Source organism: Anabrus simplex, chromosome 10, assembly GCF_040414725.1.
Source record: "Anabrus simplex isolate iqAnaSimp1 chromosome 10, ASM4041472v1, whole genome shotgun sequence".
Lineage (NCBI taxonomy): Eukaryota > Metazoa > Arthropoda > Insecta > Orthoptera > Tettigoniidae > Anabrus > Anabrus simplex.
Window position 1 is genome coordinate 50,920,133 of NC_090274.1, and position 20,381 is coordinate 50,940,513.

Consider the following 20,381-nt stretch of genomic DNA (forward strand, 5'->3'; position numbering starts at 1 on the left):
ATCGCCAACGACTTGATGCACAGAATGCAACGTTTGAGGCCCAAGATATGCGGGATAAAATTGCCGACTACCTCATTTCACCGGCAGGTGCAATAGATGGGCAAATTGAGTACATTTTGAGAGGAACTTTGCTCACTGACTAGTGTAAGTTTCATTATTCATGTATTGTGATTTTAAATAAATATACATGTTAACTGAAAAGTAAAATAAAATTTAAAAATTAATTTCCATATATGTTTCACTGATTCTATTTACAAATTTTTTCTCCTCCATGCCTTCTCCTTCGCTTCCACAAACACAGTCATAATCTTTAATCTACATTCATCCTTTATGTCCTCTGGCAGCTGAGATAAGCTCTCTGCCACGAAATATGAAAATAAATTTTCTGCACTATTTTGAATATTCTCCGTGATTTTGCGTGCACTCTCTGCCACTAGTTTTAGATATTTCTCTATTAATTCCTCTTGTGGTTTAGAGGAGCGCCGCTTTTTACCACGGCGCTCAATGGATGGGCTGGCCAGAATCGGAGTCCACTGAGCAATAGGGGGAGAGAAAGCAGTGACGTCAGAGCTGTTGCCACTCTCGACCTCTGTACCTCCAATGTCGAAAACTCTGAAGAAAGGAGTGAAAACACATTTAACCTGATGGCCAGCTTGAATGTAATGAAACAGTAAGTAAACAAGAAAAAATGGAAAATAATAATGTAAATAAGACATATATCAATATATATACATACCCATCATACTCAACGACACAATGTTCAATCGCAGAGCAGCTGGGATCTGACAGGGAATTTTCAATACTGGGATTGTTATTCTCCAAGTCTGGAAAGTTACTGTACGTTTTTTGGGGCTTTATTTGGTCGATCAAAAATGACATCCCCTCCATTAGTGGCCGTGGTCCTTTGAAGGACTTGCCTGCTCGACTTCTTGTTTCCATGTCGAGTAATTTTTTCTTTACAATACCACTCTCTCAGGCATTTCATTCACTACTGGCAATGAGCAACTGAAATACAATGAAATGTGCTGAAGTACAAGTCTAGAAAATGTATTTATTTTCACAACCTTCCACAGCCTTTGCTAACTTCTATATCTCATCAATGTGTCGTAAAATTAATTAAACTAGTTAGCTGTCAGTCTAGGTATGCACGAAAATTAAGGTTAGGGGAACTCTCAAACTGTACCTACTGTCAGATTTCATTGCTAAAGCAATTTTCTTCCATGTATTATCTCTCAGTACAGAATCTTTGTAAGTTTTCTTCCTCGTATCATAAAAACAAGGATTATTTTGATATAAAATTACCAGCCTTTCGACGAAAGAAGATATTTAATTAAAAATAGGAGAGGATTTCCACCAATCAATACTTATTTATTGTACACATTAAACTACAGGACCGGTTTCGACCTCATATTCAAGGTCATCTTCAGCTGAACCATATATACATATTAATATAATGAAGCTTTGATTAAGATTGTGGTGTTGAAGGAATGCCATATGATGATGATGTACATTTAGTTACGTACAAATGGGGCACGTCTTAGCGTGAGCTGGCGTATATGTCATTCTGTGCAATATTGCAACTGTATGTCTAAAATGTTGAAGGTCTTAAAACTAGTGTATAAAACACGTCTTTTCCTAAACTAACTTATATATATGTACAAGATAAAAACAATACAATATTTAAACTTAAATACGGAAGTTAGTCGATGTATTGACCACCAAGCAAGAACGAATGTTCATGTACATGAAGTGTTTTAATGTATTGTTTTTATCTTGTACATATATATAAGTTAGTTTAGGAAAAGACGTGTTTTATACACTAGTTTTAAGACCTTCAACATTTTAGACATACAGTTGCAATATTGCACAGAATGACATATACGCCAGCTCACGCTAAGACGTGCCCCATTTGTACGTAACTAAATGTACATCATCATCATATGGCATTCCTTCAACACCACAATCTTAATCAAAGCTTCATTATATTAATATGTATATATGGTTCAGCTGAAGATGACCTTGAATATGAGGTCGAAACCGGTCCTGTAGTTTAATGTGTACAATAAATAAGTATTGATTGGTGGAAATCCTCTCCTATTTTTAATTGTGCAATTGTCAATACGGAAATGAAGATTATAGATTACGAAAGAAGATATTGCGCATAAAATACAATGTTTACTGGTACCTATGATCTGACTGGCAGGTTCTCAAACTTAACGTAAAATTAACTGCATGAGCTTGGAGTTTGCTATTGCTTAATTTTATGGACCCTGGGTTAAGTTTACGTTGGCGCAATGTGAATGGTTTCATTAGATAACATGGCCACTAACTTCTAAATTAATGTTAATTTTATGTTATGTTACATTTGCATTGTGAATGAGGCTTAAGGAATTTTTTTATATCATGCCCAAACAATCACAATCAACAACAATAACTATAACCCAAAAACTTACATCACAACACAAAGCAAATGCTGGGGCTGTACATTAATTAAAGCCATGGCCGCTTCCTGCCCACTTCTAGCCCCTTTCCATCCCATCGTCGCCATAAGACATACCTGTGTCAGTGCGATGTAAAGCAACTAGCAAAATAAATGCATCTTGCCAGGTATATTACGAAGAGTGAAAGACTATCTATTAAAACCTTTGTCAAAAGGCGGCCAGTTTAAACCCTTGATTGATTATCTGCCATAATGTTTTGTAATAGCATGGTGCCAAACCAGAGCAGTGGAATTTCAATACAAATCGTCAAGCCAGGTCTATAGGCCTTTCTTTCCTTTCACATCCAACAAGACAGGATCATCCTAAAGAGTGAGATAGTCCAGGATAGGACAGCATGTGATTTATACAGCCACCCCAACATCAGGGAGGTCTGTTTGTAGTGTGCTGCGATCTGCCACCGGACGAAGTGACTGCTAGGATGAGTAATCTTTGAGCAACACTGGCCAACGTCACAGCTGTTTTAAACCCGCAGGATATCCTTGTAGTTTGCGGAGACTTTAACAGGCATTTGGCTTGGAATCCTGGTCCCATTATAAAACAAAGATGTGCGGAAGTCTTCTTACTTCTTGAAATCGTCAGTGAATTCAGACTCAAACAAATGTGTCACTTCCCAACCAGAAACGAGAACTTCCTGGACCTTGTTCTAATATCGGATCAATACTGTGTACACTTGGACTGCTTTGAGACGGAATAGGTAATTACATCTGACCGTCGAGCTGTAGAATTCACTCTATCTTTACCGCGAGTTATGCACCCCGTACTGCAGAGGAAGTTAATATTCGCATGGACTAAGGCTGATTTTCCTCAAATGAGAGATCTCCTTTCGTTGTGTCCCTGGAATTTAATCGAGGACTCCCCCCTCCATCGACGAGGCATTAACCCTTTTCTACGACTTCCTTCGTGCTGTAATAAAAGACACTGTACCGTCCCGGATAGTTAGCACGCTTAAGTACCCATGCTGGTACGACTCCGATGTAATAGATTAAAGCAAAGGAAAGGGCAAGAAGGAAGTTTTAAAAAACAGGCCATAATAGTGATTATGTGCAATTTGACCATACGCGGTGAATTTAAGCGTCTTCAGCTCAAAAAAATACAGAAACTATATACTTCGATGGAGTCGAAATTGGCTGCCAACCTGAAGTGTTTCTGAAATTTTGTACACAACAAACGGAGGTCATCTCGCCTGCCATCTACTATCCTTCAGGACGGGAAAGAATTACAGGACAAGAGGTGCATCTAGGACAGTTTTGCGGATACCTTTGGAAAGTATCACTTACCTGCTGCACAGTGTAATCTATCCACTTCGTCCGTGTGCGATATAGGCCTAACTTCAATAGTGACCTCCCCAGGAGGGGAATCTTCAATTCTTGCTTCTTTGGATACCTCCAAATCATGTGATCCAGATGACATACGGTACCAGCAATAGTATTGAAACAATGTGCATCTGAGCTAGGTAGCGCACTTAGCATCATAATAAATATGTCATTCTCGTCAGGGTATCTTCCGTGTGAGTGGAAGAAAGGTTGAACCAGTGTTTAAGAAAGGAGATAAAATGGTGTTTGATAACTATAGGCCTTTTGTGTTATTGTCCCTAATTTCAAAGGTGGCAGAGAAGATCGTATATAAGAGATTATACAGTTCAGTTTCACAGTATATTAATATAGGGCAGCACGGTTTTGTACAGAAACGCTCTACCGTGTCCAATATGGCGGTGTATATCAATTTCATTTCAGAATCTCTCGATAGGAGGCAACAAGTGGATGTTGTTTATACAGACTTCTCCAAATCCTTTGATTCAGTTCAGCATGATGCTCTACTCACCAAATTGTCAGCATATGGGATAGGAGGAAGTGCCTTGGAGTGGATTAGAAGCTATCTCACTAATAGAGTTTGCGTAGTAAATGCTGATGGAATTATGTCCAAGCCATACCAACCTACTTCATGTGTCCCCCAAGGCTCTTTACTGGGCCATCTTTTCTTTGTCATATTCATAAATGATGTAACATCAGTTATACAACACAGTAATTGCCTTCTCTATGCTGACGATCTAAAGATCTTTAAGGTAATCAATAGTGAGTTGGACTGTAAATTGTCACAGTCTGACTTAAACCTACTCAGTAACTGGTGTAAAAAGTGGCTGCTTGGTTTGAATACTTCAAAATGCAATGTAATTACATTTTCACGCAAGTTGGAACCAGTAAATTACCCTTACCATTTATGCAATTTCCAAATAGCTCGTGTGAATGAAATAAATGATCTTGGTGTGACACATTCAAACTTCTACGGTCTTTCCTTCGAGAAACATTTACACAAGATTTCTAGGAAAGAGTTTAAATTACTTGGCTATCTGAAAAGAAATTGTGCCGAATTTGTTTCTCCTAGAACTCTAATAAATTTGTTTTGCACTCTAATCAGGCCATCGATAGAATACTGTTGCAAGGTGTGGCTGCCTTCTCAGCAGTACTTCATACAAAACTTGGAAAGAGTCCAAATAAGGTTCATGAAATGGATCAGCTACAAGGGTTTGGGTATTTCTCTCTCTTCATCCAATTACGAGTCTTTTTGTGAGACTATGAGCATGAGGACATTGCACTCACGCCACAGATGTGCCAATGCCCTCTTTCTTTATAAGTGTCTGACGAACAGAGTGGATTGCTCAACATTACTGGAGCCGACTCCATTACATGTTCCTCGTCGCAATAATAGGCAAAGGTATATTTTTCATCTGCCTAAAGTGAGAACCGTGGCTCAGGCTAACTCATGGCTTGTGAGGGCACTAACATCACTGAATGAGGTGGGTGAATCAGTGGACCTTTTTCACTCACCCCGTCTAAAATCAGATATGCCCTAATGACCTCATGAATGTAAGGCTCTATCTGTAAGATATGCAAATATGTAAATGTTACTAGATGTAGTTTAATAATGTCAATTATTTAAGGAGATTGATTTTTTTTAAATTTATTTATGGTTTTTTAAATATGCATATAAAAAGGCCTCTAGATTTAGTTTGAACTTGGTTATTATTTTAGGAAATTAGTGTTATTTACTTAAGGTGCATTTGTTGTATATTATGTTTTATTGAATCATCTTTAATTGGGAAAATAATCTGTTGATGATAAATAAATCTACTCTATTCTATATTCCAAACAGCAACTACAATTCAGCAAGATTCTGCACATCCACAAGCACATAAACTTGCTAGTTATGACAGCCTAGTTCTTCGTACTTTCAACACTCCTATGTCCAAAAAAGGTTTAAATAATGAACTGAACACCATCCGTACTATCGCTAAATTTAATGGCTTTATCAACTCTTTCATAAACAGTACTATCAACAAATTCAACCACCATCCCAAAACCATGTTAACAAAAGATAAAACCAAACCCACTGCGTTTTCCACTTTTACTTTCACTCAAGATGCTCATAAAGTCACCAATGTTTTTAAAAAACACAACATGAAAATATCTTTTAGAACCAATAACAGAAATTTTGATTTATTACACAACTCTAACTCATTAAATAAATCTAACTCTTTTTCTAAATCTGGAGTATACAGATTCAAAATTAACAACTGTAGATCTTCGTACAATGGACATACTGGATGTAACTTTAATATCAGGTACTGCAAACATATCAAAATAATAAAATATAACAAATTCTCTGCAATAGGACAACACTTGCAAAACTCTAAACACAATTTCACCAATATTGAACAGGGCATGGAAATACATAATGTTATTAACAAAGGCCCTTTCTAAACACAACTGAAAATTTTATTTACCTTGACCAATACTTCAACCCTAATTTCAATTTAAATGACATTTCTGAAAAACCCAATATTCTGTTTGACTTCCTCATTCTCATTTTAAAAAATTCTACATTTTTAAACCTGAATTAAATTTTCCATAACTTACACAGTTCCTACCCATGTTTTCTACCTCCGATAACCCATCCACCTGCCCCACCTTAAACTACCACTCCCCCTTTAATTCCCTATCATGTCCTTTCCTTTCTTCCTTCTTCATTCCACTTCCCATTCTACTAATCAGCTCCTATCTAATTCAACTCCTCTCTATATATAATGTTTTTATATAACAAAAAAATCTTTGTTTTTCTCTCTCTTTCTTTTCCGCATTGAACTGTGTGTTATAATATCACTTAAGATTCAGATCATTATAACATTTAAATTTAAATTTGTACATTATGCCACCTCAAGAATGACTTGAGCTCTTATCTTCAAGAAATAACATGCTGTGTGAATGCATTTCTCAATTGTTCTAATATTTGCTATTTAACTTTTTTCTCTTCACAATTGTTTTTTGTTTCAACTGTTCTGCATCTCTAAACTTCAGGAATCTGACATACAAGATTCTATAATCATTAATATATATTTCTATCATCAAGTACATGAAACTGAATTGTACAATTTTACGCCTAGCAGTGTTTGCAGGCTTGATCCTTGAACTATTTAATTTTTCATCTAGTTTCATAAACATTTGGAAGCACAGTGCCAGTCAGCACATATGTTTTGCTGCTCTCCAAGAACTTGCCCCTTGTTTCATTTATGTGGTTGATCCTTGACTTCTTCAGGATTTTGGGAAATTTCAACATGCAGTGCTAATCCCTAAAGAGTTAGAGTGCTTCATGAACTGCAACTGGTGAAAGATTTATATATCACCTTTTGTTTTCTTGGTTTTTAAAAAATATTTTTTAAGTGATCAGTTGATGATGATCCGGAACAGTGGTCGAAACTTGTACCGTTTGTAATCAACTAGGAATGTAACATTACATCTCTAAATCTACTTGTATTGAAAAGGTTGAACCATTATATATCTTATTTCAATTTAATTGTGAACTCAGTCAATACAGAACATTATGAAATTCTTATTTTTAAATTGACTCACGATAGCGCTCGTAGTGGTTCTAAGTGAAACAATGCATTGACTCACATTAGCACTCATAGTAGTAGAAAAAGGCAAACTGGTAATCTAATCGACTGGATAACAAATATTAAGAAAAAGGACTGTAATTTCTTGGAATAAAAAGAGAATATATTCTCATACTTCATTATATTTTATTTACCTAAAATTTTGTAGCTCATATCCCTAGGATATTTTCAATATAAAGTTGCTGCGTAAAGGGCTAGAACTGTGGATTTTTCTTCATGTCTTAAATTTTATTAAAATTTGAATATATTTCTATAAGAATGGAAAGTGTCAGTCTGGTAAGCACCCCACCCCCTTTCTCTCCCTGTCTCTCTCTGTCTATGTCATTGCTTCTAAGTGTGAAAGCTTAAAACAGTTAAAGAGTCTATCACAGATTTAGCTCTAGAACCGGAGTGTTGACAAATTTGAATTCAGAAATTCAATAAATTTCTCAATTCTGTGGAATTATTTAAGAAAAGACTGGATGGATGGATGGATGGATGGATGGATGGACGGACGGACGGACGGACGGACGGACGGACGGAACTGCAATAAGCAAGTGAAATATGACCCAATGTGTTGGCTGTTTTCAACATTTACAGAGTTACAGAGACATAATTGTAAAACCAACAGATCTCTTGAATCTGTTTTCTAAGAAACCTCGAAAGTTGGATTTTAGATCATAAACTGAACATACAATTTGCTGTAAAAGTGATCTTGATCATATTGTTTTTGTTCTGAATTCTTATGTTAACATTTTGCAGTGTACTGCAATCTGAATATCAACATAATTCACTTGTATCATTGTCCTTATAAACATCCATGCACGCACAACACATGCACAAGCACCTGCATTGTGATCTATCATAATTTTGTAACTATAATCACCCCACCCCCCATTGGTCGATTCTGGCTATGCTACTGTAGTGGGTAATTAGGTATTCTATGAATGAGTTTGGGCTGCAATTTAATTAGTATAAAGATGATAAAAATGATACAGCAAAAAAATCCCTATTTAAAATTGGTCTCATTTGCTCTTTCGGCCCTGACTTTGCCCAAATACAGTAGAGACAATACGCGACACTCTGCAAGATATCAAGGGACAGCGATTAGAGCTCTGTTTAGCGGAGTGACCTGAGATTTACTGATTCTGTCATAAGAGCACGTGTATTTGTTTGTCAAGGTTTTGGGGTTATTTATATGTTTACATTAAGTTGACATAAGTAAATAGTAGCGTGTGTCATTACTTTATATCTCCTGTCAATATGAGTGGAAAGATATGTGCTGTGTTTGGCTGCAATAACTATGAAGTGCAGAAGGATTCATGGTCTTTCGTTTCCCTCGTGACAAGAAAATGTAGGTAAATACTGTGTTTAACTGGTTTAAAATATAATAAGCTTATTTTATTGTATTAGTGCAGCAGTTAACCTTCAGTACCGATGTGTTTTTGAAGGTGTGATCTGTGGGTTTTGATTTAATTCGGGAAAATGCATGTGTGTGGCTCGCTGTGTTCCAAGTTACCCCATTTGGAATACCGTAAAGCATTGTCAAGCATTGAAGAAAATATGGGTGATTTGAGAAATGTGATGATGATGCAAATTTGCTTTACCCTAAAGTAATGGCAAGTATTGGTTATAGGGAAATTTTAAATATTTCTGCAGCTAAATTTATAGATTTTCTTTCTGTTAATAGGCTTCATGTTAAAAGGTAAATTGTCCAGCTCTTAAATGTAAATTCATTGAATCATGTGTGTAAGAAATGTGCCGATATTTTAATTGACAATTGTCCTAATGTGATGTACAATACTTTTAAATGAGAAAAAAAGACAAATCTAGCCATGAAAGCTCAGGCAGTTATGCTAAAGCTAAAATAGTACCTAATGCATAAATGAAAGATCAAGCACTTTCACAGCAGTCCATTTCACATCTTTATTATATGTCTACTTTCAGTCTTTAAATAATAACCTGTTAAATAATTCTTCATTCATGTATCCAGAATTGTTTTAGCAACTTTGAAGTTAATATTTTAGCAACACTTTCTTTCTAGAAGTAATTTATTTATCCATTTCCGTATAAACATTTCCATTGATATTTGAATTTAGTGCGAATTTTCAGGTCACGTCACTAAGAGCGCCACTTGCAAATTGTCTCCCATTTTAACTAGGCTAAATCCGGAAGTGCCACGTATTGTCTCTACTGTATTTGCTTTGCCTCAGTCAAATAGGGCCTATGGAAGTCGTGCATGTTTAGTGAGGTTAACGTCGGTCAACAATCACAATATCCGGCTTGGAGTAAGCCGTATGGCAACACAAAGGCGTAGCTTATGTTGGGTTCACTGTTATGTTAACAGAATGTACCCGTAGCTACAAATAAAATTTTTACTACTAGTAGTTTTACATATAAGGCTACGTGGGAAGTTCTTAGAATGTGTTGAAACAAAAGCAGCTTACATGTCATCAGTAATATCAACAGATACCAGTGCCTAGGCGCCCCTTGAGGTTCTAAGGCTGAGCCAAACCTTAAATCCCCAAATTAGTTTTCTTCCGCTCTTATTAGTGTATTCCTATTGATATTTCAAATATTATACACCGGTACGGTACTTAAACTCGTTCTGCCTGGCACATGTTTTTGCCGACAACCAATAGCTATTCAGCTCAACTCAGCCCGCTTCGCGCACCAGCAGTAACAACTTGATGGTCGGGGTGAAAAAGGGTTGTATCTCTTCAACATGTGCATTTAGACTTGGCCATGGCTTTCCCAGAACGCTGAGGGCCGATTGCAGAAACGGCATTTAGACTATGTCTACGGTTAAACAATGCCTAAGTATGGCTGCCGCATTGCAGAGACGTTATTTATAACTTAGACACTGTCTAAAACCGATGTCCAACCGGTCATGTTTAAACACTGCCGAGAGCACTGTTTAACCTCAAATGACAGGAGTGAATAACAATCAGAGGTTATGTACCGTGAAATACGTAATTTGTATTCTGATGTTGAGACGATTCCGGGAAGAAAGGTTAGTCCGACGGCCTCTCTGTGGGTCGCCCGCTGCTAAATCGCAGCAATTCGTTTGACATGCACGGGGAGATAATCATAAAGTAAGGTTTCGCTTTACGAGAGACTTGTTGAGACTGACAAAGTGACAGTCCGGTAACTGTCAACTTGAATAAATTCTTGGCAATCGATATATTTTATTATATACATGGGGTACTTTCCATGGAATTATAGGTCACTTCGACTACATACATATCACAATTACGTGTCCCGATCGTCTGAGGGCTGTCACATATATACATCAACCGGGAGAGGTTCACTTATATTTGCTGCCAAGTAAACACACATAATAGTGAAAACTAAAAAGTAGGTTGTATGGGATTTATATACATATATATAATCGCATAGGTTTTCGGCAACTATCAGACAGAAAAAGGCAAGTGGTGGTGATAATCGTTTAAAGAGGACTGGGGAAAAAGTGCCGTGGTCATAATAACAGCCCTAGTATTTGCCTGGTGTAAAAATAGGGAAACTATGGAAAACAATCTTCACGGCTGCCGATGATGCGTTTCGAATCTACGATCTCCAGAATGCAAGCTATATGGCCCGTACAACACACTTTGTTACACACTACATTACTCAGTTCTACTGTATTTATGAGTAAATTACGCTCACTGTAACAATGAAAGCGTAAGCTACACTTCCCCGTACGGTGGCGTGTCGCTTTAGTGTCGATAATATTATGAGATTTAATTTGCACCCAAAGCGATACTCTTATCTGTGGGCAAGTCAGCTCAGCCATATTTGAGTAATGTGTAGGAAGACAAACAGCTGACTAGCGTTCGGCGCGCGCACCGACGAATTTCATTGGTTGCGACAAGCAAAGAGTTGCATGAAAGATACTTCTGTCTCCATTTTCAAACCAAAATTGAAACTTTAAGGGATGTCTAGTTAAACATCGACTGAACATTGTTTATGCAATGGAAGATTGTGAATGATTTAGACGTTGTTTAGGTAGACGATGTCTAAGGCTTAAAACTAGTCATCGTTTCTGCAATCGGCCCTGATTGTCTAATGAGCCGGTTGGTAGAAACTGCTACAATCTAGGGGTGGGAGAAGTAAACAGTACACTATAATGGAACTTAAGGGATACTGGAGGTTTTCAATGATGTTTAATGCCCCATTTGTTCTTTGAATAATATGGTTTATTGTTATTATTGTTATTATTATTATTATTATTATTATTATTATTATTATTATTATTATTATTATTATTAAAGTATCGTACATACATAATTCAATGTTGGGCCGATATATTAAAAAAAGTTTCGTGTTCACAACGTCAATCGGGGAATCCTTCAAAAATGTGCGCTTATTTACTGGTCATAAAATATGGCTAAACGACTGCCAAACACAATAGGCGTAGAAATAAAATGTACCGGTATAATACTTTCTAAGGATTCATTACTATACAGTACTTATATACGGTACGCAATTACGGAGCTGTGAAGGTTTCTTTTTATTGGTGTGAAACAACACTCCTGTTCTCTTATTTAATTTAGTTAAGATAATCATTCTATGTTGGTGTAACATGTGTATCTCTTGAAGTGAAGGCAAGGAAGTTTCTACCCCTAATGTGTTACGGGACACGGCCTTTCTAGTAGAATAATAAGGCTGTGACTTTTGAGGAATCGAGCACGTTTGTTACATTCGAGATTCATTAAATCTCAACCTACCCTGAAAAAAGTATCACGCTTCGCCACTGACGGATACCTCAAGTGTGTCTCGTAAGCGTTCAGTTGCATGCATTTTTCCTTTATACCCCTCAGATGTTACGCTCGAAGTCAAAACTATGTCTTATTAATGTCACCAATGCATATGGTGGCTATATATTTACAAGTTACTCTTAAATTCATCAACAGATGTTGGCAACAATGAGGCCACAAGAGCCAGGAAGACGCCGTTTTATTTGAATAGCTGAGTTAGTTAGGACGTCAGATGTATTTGAAGAACATTGGTAAAGGTGCTTCACATTTGTCGAGAGGTAAGCTGACAATAAAAATATGCAATTATAGTGTGAGCAATGTTCGGAGTGGGTTAGTAGTACAATATTAATTAGAGGCATTGGCCAAGACCAACTACAATATACAAACCCATAAATACTCGTATAGATTGGCGGGAATTCGTTCTTGTAGACGTAATCGTATGGAATTATAATTCGCACGTGATAATGTTTACATTGTGTATACAATATAAGACGAGTACTTTCGAGCGCGTTATTGAACAATAAAGTATACATGCAGTCCTTAACGAGCTATTCAGTAGTGTTAAAGGTATGGAATTGAATGTTATATGATGGTCTTGATTCAGTACGTTACCAAATTAACGGTACAGTTATTTCCAGATAATTAGCGCATTTATTTTCAGTCTGTTGATCACTAATCTTTGTATTATTGTGTAGAATATTTCACGAGATAACTACGATGGTTTTTATTTCACCTGTTACATTACTTGACGCAATACGTTCACCGCAGCGTAAACTTCGTATGCGATTTTCAGCTCGGGAAGTCGTGTTGACATTATAACCGCACTTTGTTTTGCTATTTTAAGAGTTTTTCAGGATGAAGTGAAACTTTATATATGTGTTATATCATTTTTAACCGATTTATTTAAGTGCAAATAAAGAGAGATAGTTTTCAAACAATGCGTTATGTGAGAATATAAAATTTGCCTCAAGGTTTTCGGTGTTTTGGTAACATTTCACTATCCGGCCCTCATTGCATCTGCATTTAGCGCCGTTGCCCAGTTGGAAGATTCCCCATCAGTAGCGGCGATTGTAAATTAAACGCGCGGGAGCAAAACAATATGCAAACAACAAACAGTACCTACCCGGGTTTTGTGGGATATAGCAGATGTAGGGGGGGGGGGGGGGGCGGGCATAATTTATGTACATCAAAATTGAAAGGAAAAGGCTACAGAATGGTAAGTTTATATGTTCTCTGAGCGAATTTCGACAGAGGGGTCAAGATTGAGAGTTTACCAATTTAACCCGCGAGTGGTCGCTAGCCGAAATGTAACGTGAGTGGTCGCGCGTGAGACTTTCTCTCACATTAAAATAAATATGACTTAATTCACACTTTTGTGGGGCGTAAGGCTGAAATTTACAACTGAAATGAAACGCAAGTTCTACCTTATATATTTTAGATAAAAATGAAATGATTAGCTGTGTGTGTGTGTGTGTGTGTGTGTGTGTGTGAGAGAGAGAAAGAGAGAGATGGCGTATGGCTTTTAGCGCCGGGAGTGTCCGAGGACAAGTTCGACACGCGAGATGCAGGTCTTTTGACTTGACACCCGTAGGCGACCTGCGCGTCATGATGAGGATGAAATGATGATGAAGACGACACATACACCCATCCCCCGTGTCAGCGAAATTAACCAATTAAGGTTAAAATTCCCGACCCCGCCGGGAATCGAACCCGGAACTTCTGTGACCAAAGGCCAGCACGCTAACCATTTAGCCATGGAGCCGGACATGATTAAATGTTTATTAAAGACACAAATAACATATTGAATGTACATAAAAAAAACTCCTGTCCTGAAATTGTAAAAAACAAAATCTCACACATGCATTATATCTAGTAATATTTACCGGTACCAAATACAGTAGAGACAATATGCGACACTGAGCGAGATATCGAGGGACAGCTATTGGAGCTCACTCTAGTGGATAGACCTGAACAGTACTGATTCTCTCATAAGAGCACGTGTATTTTTGTGTGAAGTTTTTGGTGTTATTTATGCGTTTTTAGTGAGTTGACATAATTAAAGAGTAGCGTGTGTCATTCGTTGATATCTCCTCTCACATGAGGGGAAAGGTATGTGCTGTGTTTGGATGCAGTAATTACGAAGTAGAGAAAAATGCGCGGTCGTTCTTCAGGTTCCCTCATGACAAGAACATGTAAGTAATATTGTGTTTGCATATATATTCTTCCAGTGACAGAGATTTTTATAGTACTTCATAATCTACTGACCTGCTCGACCCATATTTTAACTGGCATAAAATGTAATACGCATATTTTATTGTATAGTGCAGCAGTTAACCTTCTATACCGATGTGTTATTGTAGGGGTTTTGAAATGTCACAGAAGTGATTTGGATAAGGTGTACAAGAAAGAAGGGACGTTATGCTTATATAAGAATTATAAGATCTGTTCAGATCATTTCCAGGCCAGCGACTTTAAAAATCCTCGACTATACAGCCAAGGGTATGTTACATTTTTACTGTAATTGTACGTAAATATTCCTCAAAGCATCACTATCGACAACATTTTCATACTTTTCTTTCTTTAATCCCTCTTCTCAGATTAAAGCCGGGATTTTATAGATTTTCTTTCTGTTAGTAGGCTTCATGTTAAGAGGAAAATTGTCCAGCTTTTAAATGGTATTGCATCATGTATGTAAGGAATGTGCCGATATTTTTATTGACAAGTGTCTTAATGTGATCATACAATGTTTTTTAAATGAGAAAAAAGACAAATCCAACCGTAAAAGTTCAGGCAGGAATGCTAAAGCTAAAAAAGTAATGTATAAATGAAAGATCAAGCCATTTCACAGCAGCCCATTTCATATCTTGTTTATGTGTCTAATTTCAGTCTTTGAATAATAACTTTTTAAATAATTTTTCATTCATTTATCCAGAATTGCTTTAGCAACTTCGAAGTTAATATCTCAATACCACTTTCTTTCTAGATGTAATTAATTTATCCATTTCCGTATATACATTTCCATTGATATTTGAATTTAGCGCGATTTGTTCAGGTCAAGTCACTAGGAGCGCCACCGTCGAATTGTCTCCCATTTTAGCAAGGCGAAATCCAAAAGTGTCGTGTATTGTCTCTATTGTATTTGCCGGTACATACAAAGCAAGGTTTCTGAACACAATAACATTTTCAGAAACAAGAAGTGCTCATAACACAAATACTAACACGTACAACAGGAGTAAGTTTCTCGCTCTACTTCAAAATAACACCAACGTCATTAGTCGCATGATGAGAGAATCTCTCACGCAGCGCGCACGGACACGACTAGGGGAGGGGGTGCTTACCCTTCAAATGTGAATCACTCTACTCACGAAAGTTATAAACTCAGCTAGATGAGGGAGCCACCTCCCTTTCATCACTTGAAGTAATATCGCAATAAAAAATAATGTGAGAGAAAATCTCATATAGTGACCACTCGTGGGTTAAGAGTAGTAATGGTAGCTTTTTGAGACTTTGATTCAATACCGTACTATACAATAAAACTTTCACCAAAGCAACAGTATTACACATTTATTACAATTAAAAAGAAGTATGGTGTGATTATACAATTAAAATCATTTAATATTTTATTACATACTAAGAAACTAACAGATGCTAAAGAGACTGCCAGACTGATGAATGTGCGTAGCAAGCTAGTGAACCAACCATACCTCATTGTCCATGACCTTGGCAAGAAAAAAATATCCATGCTAACCTTCCTCACAACACATGCAAAGTCTCCACTACTTGCTGTGGCGCTATACAAATCAGTTAGCCGCGACAAGTGATATTTTGTGCGTATAATTTTGTTAATAATTAAAGAAAATAATGGAAAGAATTAGCAGAATAGACAACAGGGCTTGTACAAATTGTTTTTTTTTCTTCTTAATAATTCCTATAATTCCTAGTTTCAAGCGGCTAAAATGGAATAAAAATGTAATATTTTCTCCAGAAAGTGTGGGGGCGACTACCTAGCTAGTCCTTTAACCTTTTCGCTGTCATGTTTTGAAGACGAGGCAAACCCTCTGGACCAGGTTATTTTCAGGAAAACATTTTACCAATGCTATTACTGGAATGAATACCTACTCCTTAGCCATGTTTTCTGAGACGAGGTCAGGGATGAGGTGAAGTGATATTTCATGGCATGTTTTTACAGCTGGGTGACTTTCCTGATGATTGGCAAAATAATGAAGATGAAATGAATGGTTGGAAACACAAGAGTCTAGGTCCTGAGAGTGCAAAAGTTTCCTGTTTTGCCGCATAGCGCTGTAAGAAAATAATCGGAGCACTTCGGGAAACTTCAGTGAGACCGCTTTAGTTTCAAGCTGTGGCACGTAATGTCGCGAGCCTGCTGGTGCGGTGAATCTTGTAAACCGGGACATTGTCTATGAGGTAACCTAAGGTCTCTGCATGCATGGTCTTTTCAAGTACTAAATTGACAGTGGAGCAGCAGTTCAGATAGTGTTGCTAGATGTCAGGCTATCCCTCCATTCATCGGCACGATTGGAATGGTATGAGAAAAAATTGCACATGAAAGCACATGTTTTTTTTCATATTTATGTTATCACCACCATCTTCATTACCAACATTACTGGGTGAGTTCGCCATGCGGATAGGGGCGCGCAGCTGTGAGCTTGCATATGGGAGATATTGGGTTCGAACCTTACCATCGGCAGCCCTGAAGATGGTTTTCCATGGTTTCCCGTTTTTACACCAGGCAAATACTGGGGTTGTACCTTAAATAAGGCCTTGGCCGCTTCGATCCCACTCCTAGCCCTTTCCTTTCCCATCACCTCCATAAGACCTATCTGTGTCGGTGCGACGTAAAGCAAATAGTAAAGAAATTCCACCATTCCACTGAATTCTTTGAAGATGCAGGCGATTCAGAATGTCTGCTTTGCTGTAGAGACAAAGTCTTGGCTTGCTCCAAGGCCTCGGACTCCCCATGAAACATAAAAATCACTCTTGGAGAGAAAATTTATATTTACACAATGTTTAATGAAGGCAAAAGGTGAATGTATCACACAGTCATTCAAAAAAGAGCTCATACGAGTCAGGTCATTGTGAATGGAAAGTTCACATCCTAGTAGAAATGAATGTACTGCATAGTGCATGTATATAATTACAACTGGCTTTACGTTGCACTGACACACATGGGTCTTATGGTGATGACTGATGATGGGATAGGAAAGAGCTAGGAGTGGCAAAGATGCAGCCATGGCCTTAATTATGGTGCAACCCTGGCATTTGCCTGGTGTGAAAAAGGGATACCATGGAAGAACATCTTCAGAGCTGCTGACAGTGGGGTTCAAACTCCCGGATACAAGTTACAGCTGCTCGCCTCTTGTCGAATTGCTCCCTCAAAGAATTACATTTACCTTTGTACTGCACTACGCGGCAGCAAACTGTCCAAAGTTTTCCAAAGTCCTCCGATTATTTTCTTATAGCGCTGTTTGGCGAAATATGAAACTATTGCTCCCTCAGGAGCTATTCTCTTGTGAATAAAACTGGGTAGGGAAGAATCAAGTGTGGCCTACGAATAGGAACTGTCCTAGTGTTTTGTTGGAAATAAAAAAGGGAAATCAAAGAAAGCCAATCCCAGGACAGACAACATAGCCAACGTGCATACCTACTCTGCTCTGTGATACTGTTACTGAAATACCTAATATAAAACTGGTGATACTGGAACTGGTATTATCAAAATCATTCTTGTAGTTCAATATTGTCCCCTATATTCATCTTCCTCATCAAAAAATTCCTCTCCATAATCTTATTTATGAAGAAACATTCAATTCCTTTGTCAACATGAGATGAATGTGTAAATCAAGATGCCGTGATGGCTTTACGATAGTGAGAAAGATGTTTCACTCCAACGAGGTTGAAATAACATCAGATCGCATTCAAAATATGCAAAATGGTGTGGTATATCTGCCCTATAGGACTTCATTGAATGTTTCCATGGAAATTCAAAGCATGACATGTTATCCCGTACATATATCAGCTCGGTGAATTGGGCACTGCAGCGAAACATACGTATTGGTTTGGCAGATGGGGCACAGTGCTCAGAAACGTACATATATATGTATGGGTTCGGCATTGATTAGATTAATCTCTTTACATGTTTATGAGGGTATTTCGGGGTTGTAGTAAGGATGTAGTCTGCCTCTGAGGTGTATTGGTTAGTGTGATAAGCTGCCACACCCGGAGGCCCGGTTCAATTCCCAGCTCTGTCATGAAATTTGTAAAGTGGTACGAGGACTAGAACGGGGTCCGCTCAGCTTCGGGAGGTGAACTAAGTAGGGGGGAGTTCAGATTACAACTCAGCCATCCTCAAAGCGGTTCTCCGAGGTTTCCCATTTCTCCTCTAGGCAAATGCCGGGATGGTACCTAAATTAAGGCTACATTCACTTCCTTCTGTCTTCCTTTTCTATCCCTTGTAATCTTCCCATCCACCACAATGCCCCTGTGACAGGTGAGGTTACCTGGGCAAGGTACTGGTCCTCCTCTCGAGTTGCGCTTTCCCGAACCAATGTCTTACGCTCCAGGACACTTGAGGTGGTAGAGGTGGGGTCCCTAGACAGTAAGCAAATGAAGAAAGAAGTAAGCATGTAAAGGAGAGGGTATATAGGTCTCTGGTAAGACCCCAATTAGAGTATGGTTCCAGTGTATGGGACTCACACCAGGACAGCACCATGATTTTTCCTGTTTGACTTCTGACAAGTCACTAGTGTTATGAAAATGTTGCAAACTTTGGAGAGATTTGGGAGTAAGGAAAGAAGATGATCAACTAATTGGTATGAGATGGTCAGAGATGGCATGAAATGACATCAGTAGGAGAATGTATAAAATTATGAAAGATCATAACAAGAAGATAAAGTTGGAATTCAAGAGGATAAATTCATTTATAGGATGAGGAATAAGGGATTAGAATAATCAATGGAAATGTTCAATAAATTTCCAAGTTCATTGTAAATGTCATAAAGGGCTAGGTAAACAGTCAGTAGGGAATCTGCCACTAGGGCGACAGCCCTTAATGCAGACCGTTGATGTGTGATTGATTGATTGATTGATTTTGTAAATGATTTCAGAGAAATTAGGAATTTATCCAACATATCCCTTGGAAAATTATACTTATCCAATGTTCTCCCTAGCACCTTTTTAATGGGTGCACTGCCCTGCTGTTTTTACAGACCACCTGGCGAACATAACCTAGATATATGCTACTTGCATAATATTAATACATACTGAAGTCACTGGGTGCTCCAAATTAAAGTATAAATACTGAAAAAAATGTTTATTTAAATGATAAATCTTCATTATTGTCAGCATTATTGCGTCAATTACATCAGAGTATAAATGGTTAGCTTGACTATCATGTAGTGTCGTGTACAAGCGGTGTCTGGATTAGTGTGGAATCACATGCGAGCCCTCGATTCCGCATGTCATTGCAAACCCATATTGCACCCACAGCAACCGAGTAGTAAGCCCCAATGTTACATGGTTATGAAAGAGCAGTAGAACACTAGAAATTCAAAATACTCTGTTATGTCTTGTTCATGATAATGGCACTAAAATAGTTCAATTTTGCAGTTAATGTTTACCTGTTTGATATCATTGTTAATGACCTGAGGGGAATGAATTGAAATTTTATCATGTTAGTTTTTAACTATTCGCTGCCCGGCTACTCATTCCTGCCACCAGGCTGAAGAAAATTTCTGGGGAAAACACTGTGATCCCTGTATATTCTTCCTAACCATGAATATTTGAGTCAATTTTGTCCTCTTGAATTTCAAATTCTTATGTTCAAAATATGTTCTTTTCTGCCTTTAAGAGCTCCATTCAGTTTTACTCATCTGCTAAAGTCACTCCACGTCATCTCTTTACTGACAGCTTTGAACAACGTCGCTTAGTCAAGAAGTTGGCCTTGTTAATCGCATGTCTTCCCACCCCAAAGTGTGCAACATTTTTGTGACACTTATCTACCCGCAACATATCATGCTCCTTTCCTTCCAATCTTTTCCATGTCTCCTATCAAATAATACTGGAGTGAGTCCCATATACAGGAACCATTCTCTAATCGGTTCTATTTGCCTCCTTTAAATCTCTACTTCTTCTTCATGTGGCATGCCCTTGCAGAACGTTGGCAGTCGGAAGCGTAATCTG

At 37.8% G+C, this 20,381-nt stretch overlaps 1 protein-coding gene across 1 annotated transcript in view; it reads left to right on the forward strand.

Moving 5' to 3' along the window:
- Positions 1–12,371: 12,371 nt before the first annotated feature.
- LOC136881801 (zinc finger protein OZF) overlaps positions 12,372–20,381 on the forward strand; it is a 34,666-nt gene continuing 26,656 nt past the window's right edge. The window contains exon 1 of the mRNA XM_068229330.1: positions 12,372–12,463. Coding sequence (XP_068085431.1) covers positions 12,418–12,463 — 46 coding nt within the window. The 5' untranslated portion in view covers positions 12,372–12,417. The remainder of the gene's footprint in view (positions 12,464–20,381) is intronic.